This window comes from Hemiscyllium ocellatum, chromosome 20, assembly GCF_020745735.1.
Source record: "Hemiscyllium ocellatum isolate sHemOce1 chromosome 20, sHemOce1.pat.X.cur, whole genome shotgun sequence".
Taxonomy (NCBI): Eukaryota; Metazoa; Chordata; class Chondrichthyes; order Orectolobiformes; family Hemiscylliidae; genus Hemiscyllium; species Hemiscyllium ocellatum.
The window spans coordinates 49,411,601-49,428,312 of NC_083420.1; the positions used below are offsets into that span (position 1 = coordinate 49,411,601).

General features: G+C 38.5%; 1 protein-coding gene across 4 annotated transcripts in view; it reads right to left on the reverse strand.

Moving 5' to 3' along the window:
- Positions 1 to 16,712, reverse strand: part of smurf1 (SMAD specific E3 ubiquitin protein ligase 1) — a 131,907-nt gene that overhangs the window by 53,552 nt on the left and 61,643 nt on the right. For 3 of the 4 annotated variants that reach the window (XM_060840837.1, XM_060840836.1, XM_060840834.1), the window contains exon 3: positions 4,165 to 4,273. In XM_060840837.1, the coding sequence (XP_060696820.1) occupies positions 4,165 to 4,273 (109 nt within the window). Of the gene's footprint in view, positions 1 to 4,164; positions 4,274 to 16,712 lie in introns of those variants that run through there. The other variant, XM_060840838.1, reaches the window with a different exon arrangement.

Genomic DNA, 16,712 nt, shown 5'->3' on the forward strand with positions numbered 1-16,712 from the left:
ATTGATCAAAGATACTGGTCAAGGAGTAAACTAGGATCATGCGCTGAAGAAATCAGGAAAAAAAACCTCACAGCTATTTAGAATTAAGAAACTGTATAAGCATTAGAATGTTGACTGCATGCTATGGGCCACCAGTACTGGGAAGCATAGAAAGCATAAATTCACAAGCAAACCGTAGTAAAATGGAAGAACTAGAGAGAAGTTTATTTTCTGTTCATTCACTGGATGTGAGCATCATATCAAGGTCAGCATTTATTGGCCATCCATAACTGGTCTTGAGGTTTTGTTGTAGAACCACCTCTTTGAATCACTGCAGTCCATCTGATGTAAGTACATCCATTGTGCTGCTTCAAAGGGAATTTCAGAATTTTGATTCAATAATGGTGAACCAACAGCAATATTGTTTTAAGTCAAAATGCTGTGTGATCTAATGGGAGCCTGGAGGTGGTAGTATTCCCATATGTCTGCTGCACTTGCACTTCTCTGTAGTAAAGGTTGCAGGTTTTGAAGCTACTGTTAAAAGGTTCCTTAAAAAGTTACTGAAGTGAATTCTGTAGATTGTATACACAACTATCTCTGAGCTTTAATGGTGCAGGGAGTTAAATGTTTAGATTGGCATTACTTTCATCATTACAATGGACCATGACTTCCTGAATGATTTAGGGATTATAGAGTCAAGTTGGAGCAGTGTTCTTCCAGGCAAGTAGGGAGCATTCCAACACATTTGTAACTTGTGCCTTGGCAGGCTTTAGGAAGTCAGGTGAGTTATTGCAAAATTTAAAGCCTCTGACTTCATGTAACACTGTATTGATGTCGTTGATATATTTTCTGATTCTGATAACTCCTAAGTTGTTAACAATAGGGAATTTAATGACTGCAATGCCATTAAACATCTAAGGGAGCTGGTTAAATTTTCTTTTTGGAAATAGTCTTGCATTTTTGTGATGGCAACATTATTTGCCACCAAGCATCCCAAACCTGAATGATGCCCAGGTCTTGCTGCCTGTGTGCACAGACTGTTTCAAAATGAGAAACTGCAAGCATGAAATGCCATGCAATCATTAGTGAATATCCCAAATACTAACTTTATAACAGGAAAGATCATTGATCAAGCAGCTGAAAATGTTTGGATCAAGGACACTACCAGAGGAACTTTGCAACAATGTCTTGTCGCTGAGATGACTGAACCAATAACCACATGCATCTTCCTTTCTGCTAGATGTGACTTTAATCTGTGGAAAAATTTATTTAATTTCCACTGTCCTCAACGTTATAAGGATTGCTGGATACCTTGAGGTCACTCTTACTTAGCCAGATTGGACTGCCATGAATTTTGCGGACAGGACATACTTGGACAAATTTCTAGTATTGGAGCTATACTGGAGTAACTAGGCTAAAGTTAGTTCTGGTCTCAGTCATAGAAGGAGATATCATCAAGGCTCCTTTGCTCCATACAGTACACAGAGCTGATTTTTAATATCACACAGACAGAGAATCAAGATTAGCATTTCTAATTCATGGGATTAAGTCGGGGGCTTGGAAAATAAAACTGTCAAAGTGATAAGAAGCAGAGAGCAGTTGTGAATACAGGTAGTTGCTTTTCAGACCTGAGGATTGTGTGCACAGATAACTCCCAGTGGTCAATGAGAATACAAATGATCGTTCTGACATATATTGAAACCTGGATAAATGTACAATTGTTTCAAAGTATGTAGATGACAAATTTGGACACAGTGAGAATAGTAACAGACTCATGAAATGTACAGCCATGTGGTAAATTAATTTTAAATGTGAATTAGGCAATGTAGACTAAATGGCACATTGTTAGAGGGGATATATGTGCAAAAACAAGTGTTCAGCTAATAGATCAAGTTCAAAGAGGCTGTTAAAATATCAAGATCTTTGGCTTTATAAATGGAGAGATATTGTACAAAAGCAAGAAGGTTGTAGTGACTTTATAAAACATTAGTTAGACCTCATTAAGAGTACTGTAGTTATTTCTGAGAACCACACTTATGAAGGATGTTAAATCTTTGAGAAAGAGCACAGGAAATAGACTAGAATGGTACCAGAGGTCAAGGATTTGAGCTGTGTAGAGAGACTAGAGAAATTGAGGTTGTTTTATTGAAGTGTAGAAGGTCAAGAGGAAAGCTGATAGTGCTATTCAAAATCATGAAAGACTCTGATAGTTTCCATTTACTTATTCTGTATCCAGTGGCAGATGGGTAAGTAAAGAATACAACTTTAAGGTAATGGGTAAAAGAGCCAGAGGTGATATGAAGAAAAGAAAATCATACAGTGAATTATAATGATTTTGAATATAGTGACTTGAAAGATCAATGGTAGCAGAGTCAATGATAATTTTTAAAAGGGAATATTTGAAGGAAAAATGTTTTCAGGATTATGGGGAAAGAACAGGGAGCAAAATCAATTTAACAATTCTTCAGGGAGATGGCACAGACACAAAAGACCAAATTGCCACCTCTGTGCTATATCAATGATTCCATGACACCAAGACAGTCTAGTTGCATATAAATATAACCAATTTAAAACAAAAAGTCCATTTTCCCACAGATAGTGACTATTTTTATGTGACATTTATGTATACATCTAGTTGCACCATTATCAGACATTTTAATGCATGTGACTAGTAATAACAAAAATCAAGCCATATAAAATCATTCCCCTTCTTCTGACAGCAAGCTTCAGAAATGGTATTTTTAAATATCAACTTTATTGAATGCATTAGGACACACTTCCATTGTTATCAAATCCTGAGGTGGGACCTGAACCTGGACCTTCTGACCCAGAGGTAGGAACACTATCACTGCATCCCAAGACTCAGTTTCTTTTTTAAACAAATGAAAACAGTTTATTGTTCTCTCACACTCAAATGCTAACACTTTAATGATGTTGCTGGCTGGTTCAGAGTTCGGCCATGGCAACAATTGGAATGAATCAATGATTAAAGATGAACTAGCTGATCACTGAAGACGGAATGTGAATCTACTATGATCTCTAGAATAGTAAATTAATGATCACTGCATTAGTCAAAAATATTTTTAAGCAAAAATGTAGATCAGACATTGACTCACAGCTAATTGTTCTACACTAAGCATGTTAACCATCTTCAATGACGCAAGACCTTAAGCAATCCACTTTCTTTCTGCCAAGTTTCAATTTGCGATTGTAACATCCAAAGTATCATATACATTTATCTATTATTAGCATGCAAAAATCTGAAGTTAAGTCAATACGTCTTAATGATATATCTCATTAAGCCTCAACATTTTTGCAAACTGTCAGAATTATTTACCCAGCACACGTTTGAGGCATCTAATTTAGATTTAGTTTGTTAATTCTCTCAATTTGATTACTGTATAACAAAGATTTTGTTAACTAGTAGATAGAACACAAAAGTCAGGCAATAAGATAAGTTTGTGAAATTCACCATGTGATGACTTCACAAAGGTGTCAGCATTACATTATTCAGCTTTTTAAACCTTTCCTCACCCTCTATACCTTGCTTTCCTGCTTTTAGGCAATCCTTAAAGAACAATCTCTTTGACAAAGCTTTTGGTCATCTACACTAATCTCCTTGGATTTTATGTCCCAAGGGATATTTCACTGTAAAGATGCTATAAAGCATAAGCTATTGCTGTTCCTGAACAACTTTCCTACAGCACAAGGCAAATAAATGTTAAGTAAGGAAGCATTAAGCTTGACTTTTAATGTTTTTATGTTGGAGATAGATGCAACAGCAGGATTAGGAGTCTAGACTGATCTTTCTGGATCAGAAAGTTTATTCATATAAAGTAAAAATCCTATATTGTGAAAATATCCAACTAAAAATTAAAATAAGATGAAAATAAGTAAATGTGAACCCAGATTATGTCCTGTTGTATCAATCACCTATTACCAATATCCATTGATACCTTTCCCAATACAAATAACTCATTACATTCTGAATCAAGTATTTCTATGTAAATTAATTTACTATTCTGTGTAGATGAGGAGCATTAAAATTATAATACAAGCACTGGTACACTTTTTGAAATTATGCTGCTTTTAAAATTAAGTACATTATGCAATAAAAATAATTTAAAGCATAATGAACAAGCCCCAAGAATTACAAGCACCACTGAAAATAGAAACTGCACTTACAAGTCATAGTGTTGGTTCCATTTTGGATCAAGCGTGTTTTTTACTGTGTCTGTTGAATGACACTGTCCAGAGCCATCGACAATAATTTTGGCAAACGGGTCAGGTAATCCTATTCAAGGTAAAAACAGAATTATTCTTTTTTATAACAGATAAACTGCTAATAATGCAGCAACACTTCAAATAATTGGAAACTGCATTCTGACCAACATACATACATGAAACTCTAAAGTCCCAATGGATCATAACCATACACAACAAAAAAATTATTATATTAGTCTCCAAATTAAATTCAAAATATTGTTCATGGTATAGGTACAGAAACTTCACTACAATCCTTTGTGTATACATTGAAAACATGCAAGGGATGATTCTGTGATACATTCTGCAAGGACAGTGAATTGAGTAAATTAACAAAGTGTTGGGTTCAAGATGTACCGAGTTTAACAGTCCAAAATTAGCTTCCCCTGAACTTATTTGGTAACATGCCTAAGCATGTACACCCAGAGACAAAGTTTCCAATTCTTGACAAACCAAACCTACACTGACCCTTACCCATTAGTTCCAAACCAAAATTTCATGGTTTTCCTGCTTGTTTTAGATTTGTTCAGAAAATGGGTACAATGGGAACTGCATTTGGCACTCACTTGATCTTAAGACACAAATCTTCAGAAATATTTCTTTATTGTCTACATTTTGGTGAAGCATGATAACTAAACTCTATGAATTGCCTAAGTATGAAGCACAATGTTATCAACGAACAAAATGTTTTGCAAAACAAAATCTAAATTCAAGAACATGGTGTAAATCTGATGTCTGTCTAGATCAATGCTTGGAATGTAATTTAGAACTTTAAAACTGCATGCTAGTTAAGATTCTAATGAATAGAAATTGTTTGTGGTAGTTAATAAGCTAGAAAGAAGTTGCCAGAATAAGTGTTAAATATTGTAGCAGGAAGCCATTCTAATTTAGGTGTGAGTCAAAAGTTTCTATATAAGTAGATAGTGCTTGATACCACACAGTGGGAATAATGTTTAGTTAAAGCTGGAGAATTTGTGCAGAGAGGTTAAGTTTCATCCTGTTTAGTTTACCTCCACTGGTAGGTGAAAGGTCCTCTGTCTGCAAGCTGGAAGACTGAAATTTGTTATCTTTTTACTAAATTAATAACTGGGATTTACTAAATTAATAAATGATAACTAGTCAGATCAATAACTAAAGTTAGATAAACATTGTCGAGCTGGGTGGTATGCCAAAATGGCAACACATGGGAGTTTGGGAATAGCAATCCAATCTTGGACAACAAAATCTACAAAAAAAAAAATCTGTAGCTGAGCAACATTAGCTCAGGGTTGCTGAGTTGGAGTCGAAGTTCATACATTGCAGCATAAGATAGAGCAGGGAAGTTGCTTGATGTTTTGAGCCAATCCTATTCCTTAGACAAAGTAAAATCTTAGAGTTGGTGAATGGGCAGAGACAGAAAGGAATAACTGTGAATTATGCTGAGTTGCGGAGATCCAGCACATAATAGAGAAACCTTAGTTCTCAACTTTGAAAATCAGATACAAAATTCACTGTAATCTGCAAGAAAACTAGGATTACTGCTTTATGGTCTAGGAACTTATTCAAGGGGGAATAATGAAAAACAAATGATAGTGATGGAGAGCATTATCATCAGGGAGTTAGACATAATTTTCTGAAGCTGTGACTGAGAGTTCCAAAGGTTGTATTCTTGCCTGATGCCACTTTGTGACTGAAGACAATCTTGGAACAGGAGAGGGAAAATTTAATTGGTGTGGTCCACACAGGAACCAACAACATTGGGCCAAACTGGGGACAATGTTTGCTGGGAGTGGATAAAGATGCAGAATTAGTTTAAAGCACAGATTCTCAAGATGTAATAGAATACACAACATAGAACAAATCAGCGCAGAGCAGGCCCTTCTGCCCTCAATATTGCGCTGACCTGTGAACTAATCTAAGCCCATCTCCCTACACTATCCCATCATCATCCACATGCTGATCCAAGGACTGTTTGAAGCCCCCAATGTGGCCGAGTTAACTACATTGCCAGGCAGGGCATTACACGCCCTTACTATTCTCTGACATCTGTCTTAAATCTATCACCTCTCAATTTGCAGCTATGCCCCCTCGTACAAGCAGACATCATCATCCTCGGAAAAATACTCTCACTGTCCAATCTATCTAATCCCCTGATCATCTTGTATGTCTCTATTAAATCCCCTCTTAGCCTTCTTCTCTCCAATGAGAACAGACCCAAGTTCCTCAGCCTTTCCTCATAAGACTTTCACTACAGTCCAGGCAATATCCTGGTAAATGCTCTCTGCACCTTTTCCAATGCTTCCACATCCTTCCTGTAATGGGGTGACCAGAACTGTACACAGTACTCTAGGTGAGGCCGCACTAGCTTTTGGTACAGTTGCAACATGTCATCTCGGCTCTGGAACTCAATCCCTCTACCAATAAAACCTAACACACCGTATGCCTTCTTAACAGCACGATCAACGTGGGTGGCAACTTTCAGGATCTATGTACATGGATACCAAGATCCCTCTGTACATCCACATGACAAAGAATCTTTCCACTGACCCAGTATTCTGCTTTCCTGTTATATTCTTTCCAAAGTGAATCACCTCACATTTATCTGCATTGGATTCCATTTGCCAATTCTGCAGTTTATCCAAGTCTCCCTGCAACCTGCAACATTTTCCCACACTCGATCGACTTTAGTGTCATCTGTAAACTTACTAACCCATCCACTTATGCTTGTGCCCAAGTCGTTCATAAAAATGACAAACAGTAATGGACGCAAAACAGATCCTTGTAGCACACCACTAGTAACGGGACTCCAGGCTGAACATTTTCCATCAACCACCACTCGTTGCCTTAGTACAGAAAGACGTTTCTAATCCAAACTGCTAAATCACCTCCAATCTCATGCCTCCACATTTTCTCCAATAGCCTACCATGTGGAACCTTATCAAAGGCTTTACTGAAGTCCATGTATACCATGTCAACTGTCCAATCCTCATCCACATGCTTGGTCACCTTCTCAAAAAACTCAACGGAGGTTTGTGAGACACGCCCTTGATGAATCCATGTTGACAACTTCCAATCAAATTATTGCTTGCTAGATGATTATAAATCCTATCTCTTATAATCCTTTGCAAAACTCTTCCTACAACAAATGTAAGGCTCACTGGTCTATAATTACCAGGGTCATCTCTACTACTCTTATTGAGGAAGGGCACAACATTTGCAATCCTTATATCCTCTGGTACTAAAGCTGTAGATAATGACGACTCGAAGGTCAAGGCCAAAGGCTCAACCATCTCTTCCCTAGCTTCCCAATGAATTCCTGGAAAAGTCCCATCAGGCCCAGGGGATTATCTACTTTCACATCTTCTCAAATTGATATCACGTCCTCCTTACTAACCTCAAACCTGTCTAGTCTAACAGCCCATTTCCTCTACAATATTCTCCTTTCCCTAGGTGAAAACAGATGAGAAATATACATTTAGCACCTCTTTGATCTCCACAACTTCCCACTTCGGTCTTTGACAGGCCTTATTCCTACCCTAGTCATCCTTTTATTCCTCATATACCGATAGAAAGCTTTAGGGTTCTCCTTTATTCTACCTGCTAAAGTCTGCTCATGTCAGCTCCTTGCTCTTCTTAACTCTCTTTAAATCCTTCAGAGTTACTCGGAAACATCTTGCGTCAATGTCAATAAGCCTCCCTCTTCCACTTAACAAGAGATACAATTTCTTTAGTAAACCATGGTTCCCTTACCTTATTGTTTCCTCCCTGCCTGATAGGGATATCCCTATCAAAAACACGCAATATCTGTTCTTTAAACCAGCTCTACATTTTGATTGATCCCATCCCCTGCATTTTGCTGCCCCATTCTATGTCTCCTAAGACTTGCCTAATCACATTATAATTGTCCTTGCCCCATCTATAACTCTTGCCTTGTGGCACTTACATATCCCTTTCCATTACTAAACTAAATGTAACCAAATTATGGTCACTCTCTCCAAAATGCTCACCTATCACTACTAAATCAAATACCTAGCCTGGTTCATTTCCAAGTACCAGATCTAGTGAGGCCCCCCCTCTTGTCAGCCTTTTGACATACTGTGTCAGGAATTGCATACATTTGACAAAAACCGATCCATCGACGTACTACAGTTATAGCATTTCCAGTCAATGTTAGGGAAGATAAAGACCCCATAACGACCACCCTGTGCCTTTCACTCCTGCCCAGAATCGATTTGCCAATCCTTTCCTCCACATCCATGAAACTTTGTGGATGCCTATAAAAAAGCTCCCCGTAGTGTGACCTCTCCTGTCCTGTTTCTAACCTCAGCCCTTACCACCTCAATAGAGGAGTCCTCATGAAAATTATTTCAGCCACTTTTATACCGTCCTTGACTAACAAAGCCATACCTCCCCCTTTTTTTATCACCTCCCCTGATCTTAATGAAAGATCTAAACCCTGGAACCTGCAACATCCATTCCTGACTTTGCTCTACAACAGCGAAGTCCCAAGATCTAGATTGTTATTTGGTTTGTATAGTAACTGAAATATGTCTAGTAGATCAGAGAATTAAAAGCTTGGCTGAAAAGAGCTGTGGGATGAAGCGTCTTCAACTCATTGGCTACTGGCATCAACATTAGGAAAAGAGGGTGTCGTTCGGTTAAGATGAGTTCCATTTAAAACAGGCTGGGCTCAAAATCCAAGCGAATTATATAACTAAGAGAGCTGTGTCCAGGACTTAACGCGAGGATGGGCTGGAAGGTGAAACAATATCTAAAAATCTGAAAGAGAAATATTAAGGCAATAGAGCAGTGTAGCAATTTAACTAAACACAAGCAGAGTGAGATTGAAAGGGACAGGGAGTTTAATCGTGATTGTGCATCAGTACGAGGTCTTTGCAAAAACTTTAGGGCGGCACAGTGGTTAGCACTGCTGCCTCACAGAGCCAGGGACCTGGGTTCGACTCCTGCCTCAGGCAACAATCTGTGTGGAGTTTGCACATTCTCCCCGTGTTTGCGTGGATTTCATCCGGGTGCTCTGGTTTCCTCCCACAATTGAAAGATGTGATAATCGAAAGATGTGCACGTCAGGTGAACTGGCCATGCTAAATTGCCCAAAGTGTTTGGTGCATTAGTCAGGGGTTAATATAGGATAGGGGAATGGGTCTGGGTGGGTTACTGTTTTGGAGGGTCAATGTGAACTTGGTGGGCTGAAGGGCCTGTTTCCATGCTGTAGGCAATCTAATCTAATCTAATCTAATCTTTGAAACTAATAAAAGTAACTAAAACTGAATGTTCTTTATCTAAATATGCAAATAATCTGTAATCAAATAGATGAACTCACAACAGAAATATACGGTTTAGATCTAAATGCCATTACAGTGATGTGGTTACATGCGATAAAGGAAACACAATTTTAAGGCAAAATGGAACAAGTAACTTGGATAGTAAAGAGCACATGGACATAAGTGAGAAAGGAACTTGACTCCAAAGTTCAGCAAACAAAATAATGGAAGACAGATTAGAATTGGCATGGGTTAGAAAATATTAATGGAAATTACATAGAGACATAGAACATTACAACGCAGAACAGGCCCTTCGGCCCTCGATGTTGTGCCAACCCATGAACTATTCTCAGCTCGTCCCCCTACGCTATCCCATCATCATCCGTGTGCTTATCTAAGGATTGTTTAAATCTCCCTAATGTGTCTGAGTTTACTACATTGGCAAGTAGGGCATTCCACCCTCTGAGTAAAGAACCTGCCTCTGACATTTGTCTTAAATCTATCACCCCTCAATTTGTAGTTATGTCCCCTCATACAAGCTGACGTCACCATCCTAGGAAAAACAATTTCACTGTCTACTCTATCTAATCCTCTGATAATCTTGTATATCTTATCAAATCCCCTCTTAGCCTTCTTCTTTGCAATGAGGACAGGCCCAAGTCTCTCAGCCTTTCCTCATAAGACCTTACCTCCAGACCAGGCAACAGCCTCATAAAACTCCTCTACACCTTTTCCAGTGCTTCCACATCCTTCCCGAAATATGGCGTCCAGAACTGTACACAATAATCAGTGTGGTCACAACAATGTTTTGTATAGTTGTAGCACAATATTGCGGCTCCGGAACTCAATCCCTCTACAAATGAAACCTAACACACTGTATGCCTTCTCAACCTGGGTGGTAACTTTCAGGGATCTATGTACATGGACTCCAAGATCCCTCTGCACATCCACACTACCAAGAATCTTTTCATTGACCCGGTACTCTGCCTTCATATTATTCTTCCCAAAGTGCATCATCTCACAATTGGCTGCATTGAACTCCATTTGCCACCTCTCAGCCCAATCCTGCAGTTTATCAAAGTCCCCCTGCAATCTGTAACATTCTTCCACACTGTCTACTACTCCACCGACTTTAGGGTCATCTGCAAATTTACTAATCCATCCACCTATGCCTGCGCCTAAGTCATTTATAAAAATGACAAACAGTGGTGGTCCCAAAACAGATCCTTGTGTCACACCAATAGTAACTGGGCTCCAGGCTGAATAGTTTCTATTAACCACCACTCGCTGCTTTCTTTCAGAAAGCCAGTTTCTAATCCAAACTGCTATCTTACCCTCAACCCCATACTTCTGCGTTTTCTCCAACAGCCTACCATGTGGAACCTTATCAAAGGCTTTACTCAAGTATATGTATACTGCGTCAACTGCCCTACCTTCATCTACATGCTTGGTCACCTTCTCAAAAAACTCAATGAAGTTTGTGAGACATGACCTGCCCTTGACGAAACCATGTTGAGTATCTGACATCAAATTGTTGCTTGCTAGATGATTATAAATCTCATTTCTTATAATCATTTCCAAAACCTTTCCTACAACAGAAGTAAGGCTCACTGGTCTATAACTACCTGGGTCATCTCTACTGCCCTTCTTGAACAAGGGCACAACATTTGCAATCCTCCAGCCCTCTGGTACTAAACCTGTAGAAAATGATGACTCAAATATCAAAGCAAAAGGCTCAGCTATCTCCTCCCTAGCTTCCCAGAGAATCCTCAGATAGATCCATCCAGCCCAGGGGACTTGTCTACTTTCACTCCTTCTCGAATTGATAACACCTGTTTGTAACTAACCTCGATCCTTTCTAGTCTAATATCTCATACCTCATTCTTCTGCTCTACAATATTCTCCTATTCCTGGGTGAAAACCGATGAGAAATGTTCATTTAGCACCTCCCGGATCTCCACAGGGTCCACCTTCAACTTCCCACTTTTGTCTTTGACTGGCCCTATTCCTACCCTAGTCGTCCTCTTATTCCTCACATACCTATAGAAAGCTTTAGGATTCTCCTTTATTCTAGCTAAAGACTGCTCGCGTCCTCTCTTTGCTCTTCTTAACTCTCTCTTTAAAGCCTTCCTAGCTATCTGTAACACTCCATCGCCTCATCTGAACCATCTTGCCTCATCAACACATAAGCCTTCTTCTTCTGCTTAACAAGAGATGCAATTTCTGTAGTAAACCACAGTTCCCTTACCTTATTGCTTCCTCCCTGCCTGACAGGGACATACCTATCAAGGACATGCAATATCTGTTCTTTAAACCAGCTCCACATTTCCATTATCTGCATCCCCCGCATTTTGCTACCCCATTCTATGCATCCTAATTCTTGCCTAATCGCATTATAATTGCCCTCGCCCCATCGGTAACTCTTGACATGTGGCATGTACCTATCCCTTTCCATCACTAAACTAAACGTAACTGAATTATGGTCACTGTCTCCAAAGTGCTCACCTACAACTAAATCAAACACCTGGCCTGGTTCATTACCAAGCACCAGATCCAGTGTGGCCTCCCCTCCTGTCGGCCCTTCGACATACTGCATCAGGAAACCCTCCTTTACACATGGGACAAAAACGGATCCATCCAACGTACTAGAGTTTTAGCATTTCCAGTCAATGTTGGGAAAGTTAAAGGCCTCCATAATGACCACCCTGTTCCTTTCACTCCTACCCAGAATAATTTTGCCAATCCTTTTTTCTACCTCCCTGGAACTCTGCAGAGGCCTATAAAAAAACTCTAAGCATTGTGACCTCTCCTCGCCCTTTTCTAACCTCAGATCACACTACCTCAGTAGACAAGTCCTTGTCAAAAGTTCTTTCAGCCACTGTTATACTATCCTTGACTAACAAGGCCACGCCTCCCCCTCCTGTACCGCTTTGCCTGTTCTTAATGAAACCTGCAACATCCATTCCTCACCCTGCTCTATCCATCTCTCCGAAATGGCCACAACATCGAAGTCCCAGGTACCTATCCATGCTGCAAGCTCACCTACTTTATTTCAGATACTTCTGGCGTTGAATTAGACAAACTTCAAACCAGCTTGCTGTCTGCCAGCATATTCCTGTGACCCTGAAATCCTGTCCCTATCCTCCCTACTCTCATCCCCCTCTGCACTGCAACTACACCACAGGTTCCCGTCCACCTGCTGAGCTAGTTTAAACCCATCCGAATAGCACCAGCTATTGTTATAGGTTCCTTGACAATGGTTGGACAAAGTATTGAGCAATAAATAATTGGAGTTTGTAATAAAAATAATGTAATAAACAAACAGAATTTTCATCTTTATGTAGGCTAGAGAAATCAAATGATCAAAGATAGGCCAAAAGATGCATTTACAGAATACTTTCACTAGCTTTTTACAATAATATTTTATAGAATTGAATCTAGTATTATACAATGAAAAAGCTGTACCTAGTCACTGCATAATAAAAAGGTCCTTTGAAAAAGGATGATCATAATAATTGAATTCCATTTTACGTTTGACAGTAGCATACTCCAGTCCAAAACAAGAATCTTAAACTTAAAGCCAACTATATAGGCATGAAGAAAAAGCTGACAAAGAGTAAACAGACTAAAAGATATGATAAAGACAACGAAAGACATTAAAACTCATGATTCATGATATCCAATAATATACAATTCACTAAACTATACAAACTTACCAAGATAGATCCATCTGTGGTTTAGTAGAGAAGTTAAGGTTAGTATTAGATTAAAAGCATCTTTCAAAAGGTTACAGAAAGGTGGTATTAAGCCTGAGGATTAGAAGTGCTCTTAAAAAAACAACATAAGGATAGTAAAAACTTGCTCAGAAAATTGAGAGTAAACAAAGCAGGAGTATGAAAACATTCCAAAGACTTCACAAATATATGAAAAAGAGATACGCAATGCTAGTCCATCAAGAGACATAGAAAGGAGAAATTACTATGAGGAATGAGGAAGCAGCAGTAATGTTAACAAAATATTTTGTCTCTGCCTGCACAATAAAAGATGCACGTTAAATACCAGAAGTGGATGATGCCAAGAACTAATAAGAGTGAGAAAGATAATATTTAATATAGATTTTAAAAAGTATTGGAGAAATCTGATGGGACTAAAAGCCAACAAATCCCCAGGATTTAGTGGCCGGCTTTTTATGGTTCATAAAGAGATAGTGGATGCAATGGTTATGAATTTTCAAAATTCCCTGGATCCTAGAATCAATTCAACAAATTGGAAGTCATCACAAATATACAGGAATACATTACAAATGAAAACAGAAATTGCTGGTAGCATCTGTGGAGAGAAATAAGAGTTAACGTTTCAAGTCCAAACCAACATTTTAAATGATTGTCCTCTTACCTTTCAATCTCCTCAAAGAAACTTCAGCCTTGAGCAGAAAGAGGTAAAGAAAAATATAGAAATGGAGGGCACTGGTGGACACCGTAACCCGACACAAGTATAAAAGCAGAATGAACAGATATGTGGTTCTCAGAATGCACCAGCACTATGAACTACGTATTCTGCCTGTGCAGGATTAATGCTATCATCTGTGTTTTTGCTACATTAGCGACAGCATTATTGTGCACTATTTGTCAAAAAAATTCACATTATGCAGACCACCAATTAATGTCTTTACTTCTATTCAGAACAGAAGTGCTTCAACTTTTCCATAACAATGCTTATAGGACAACTCCCATCTAATTTTTTTAAAAGTTATTTTACTGGGATGAGTAGTTTCAATGGTAGCCAGTTGGTTCTCAGCAGGAAAACTCCAAATTACCACTACTGCACTTAACCTCTTTGTGCTACATCTCAAGATCAACCAACAATTATTTCTAGATTTTTGTCAGTAATCTGTCAGTTTACAGCTGAAGTGGTAGATCTGGCATCATCTGGAAAGGTAACCAAGTATCTTTTCTAGATTTGTACATGTTGCAGGGTATCCTTTGCAATTCAGTGGAGCAGATGTGTCGGATCTTTGGACCTCACTATGAAATCCCATAGCAATATCACCAATCATTTCCCAAGTCTTTATAGAATTAAGCCTCCTGTAAAATTTAATCCCAGGAGCTTGTCACAATTTAACTGGAAAAAGTGCACCAATATTTCTTCACTGTTCCATAAACCGTCATAAAATGTATATACATATAAAATTCCAATTAAATCATCAAAATGATCAATTGCCCAAAATAGTCTATGACTCTAAAAGCAATTTACACCGGCTTCTTCAGTAACAGAACGAAAAGCCAATTTGTTCTAACACGTTTAATTTTAACATGAGCAGATAAAAAAGGGATTTGTAATTTATTATGACGGAACTTAAAATATATTCCTTAAAAAAAACTCAAATAAACATGCACTCAATCATGTTTAAGATCGTCAAAGGACAGTTTTCCACTTAAATCATGAGTTGAAAGAAAATAAAGACTGGGTAAACAAATTCTGACAATCAAAAGGCTATATCACAAGATGGAACGTTATTTTTCCTACATTCCTTTCAATTTTAGTAATGATGGCACGCTGTTGCCTGTAGGGTGAAAGTTGGTCTTTGATTCAATGGTTGGCCAATTGGACAAGATCTTTTGTTGTTAGATTTATTTATTCTAAGTTTTCTTGGGTTTCTGTATTTCTTTCACATGGAGTCAGAGGGAGGGGGAAGTGAGAGAGAACGTCAGTAGTCGCTATTGATCTTAGGTTTTTCTCCTCTGCTGCTACTGTGGAACACAAAGCTTTTTAACCACTTTGCAGCTCAACCAATCAGAAGGCTGTTTCAGGAAGAACATGCTGAGTTCAAAAGACACTCAGTGCTAAACGCGAATTCTCCCTCTATTGCTTCAAAAAGCAGCTCCATTGCACAGCTCAACAATAGATGCAGCACTTGATTTTCAAGGTAAAAACTTTCCTTGTATTCCATTTAGAGAAGTCCAATTTCCATTTCAGGTTATAGTCCCAAAAATAAAAAATACGTTATCTCTTAAGATTTCATAGCCACAGTAACATCTTTAACAAGGAAAACTATATCTTTGTTTTGAACAACTATCCTCAGGAGTTTTTCTGCAGACAAATTACCATTAGCTGCCTGATGGATTACAAACATGCTATATTTTCATACATGACATAACTGAATTTATCAATTTTCGTACATACTATTCAAGAATCGCAAACATTCTCAAAAAACTTTATATAGTGCTTATTTTATTGTTTAATTAAAGGTCTCCGACATTTATTGCCTCAGTAAGATACAGATTTATGGATCCCGTATTACACAGCATTAGTCAAGTCAATTTTCATGTTGTTGCTCCTCCATCAACAATCTCTTCCTCATTTGAATTTTCTGATTATCCTGCGGAATATATCTGAGCTGGTTCCTGTGTGGTCAGAAATGCTTCACGGGTGTTCATGTGAAGCACTGGCTTGCTCCATGCCTCAGTGACAGGCACAACATCTTTGGAGGCCAATGTAAAGAGAAAACAGGTGATGAAGATAATGTAATTTAAATACAGACCTGAACCCAGTAGTAAAGACAATACAGTGAGTATCATGCTGCTCCTGGATCCATCATTGGATGAACGAATTTGAAAGTTAAGTGAGTGTAAAACTTTGAAGAATACTTGCCTTTCAGGTCTGTTACAAAAGCCAACAAGCTCTCCCTTGGCCACATGCTTTCAGGTCGCCATTCTAATGATGTCTTCAGCTGTCTTCTCATTGTGGATAAGGCCATTTGAAGGACCACTACCATTGTGCAATCACACACTAATTGTGTATAAACTTCACTTTTAAAAACAGAAACTATGCAAGCTTTCAGCACACGATTTAACCTAAGTGGCACCTCAGTGGCCAGCCTTCATTCTATCTGCTTTGAATGCATGATTGCACAGCATGAAGATTTTAACTTAGAGCATAGCATACAGCAGTCCAGAGTGTTTTAAAATATCTTTCCATGCCAGCAATGTTCAGTCTGTAGCATAAAAATTATGGAAGTTTTGCCATTCAACATATCAGAATTTACTATGGTCCATGGTCATTGTGGGTGCTGCACCATGTTTGGATTTGATGCTTATGTATTAATAGCTATGGACAAAATTTAAGATGTCAGCTGGAAGCAACCTTAGCTTGGTACATTTCCTCATGCCAGAGAGTACCTTCCTTACCAGCTCCTATAATCTAGGTATG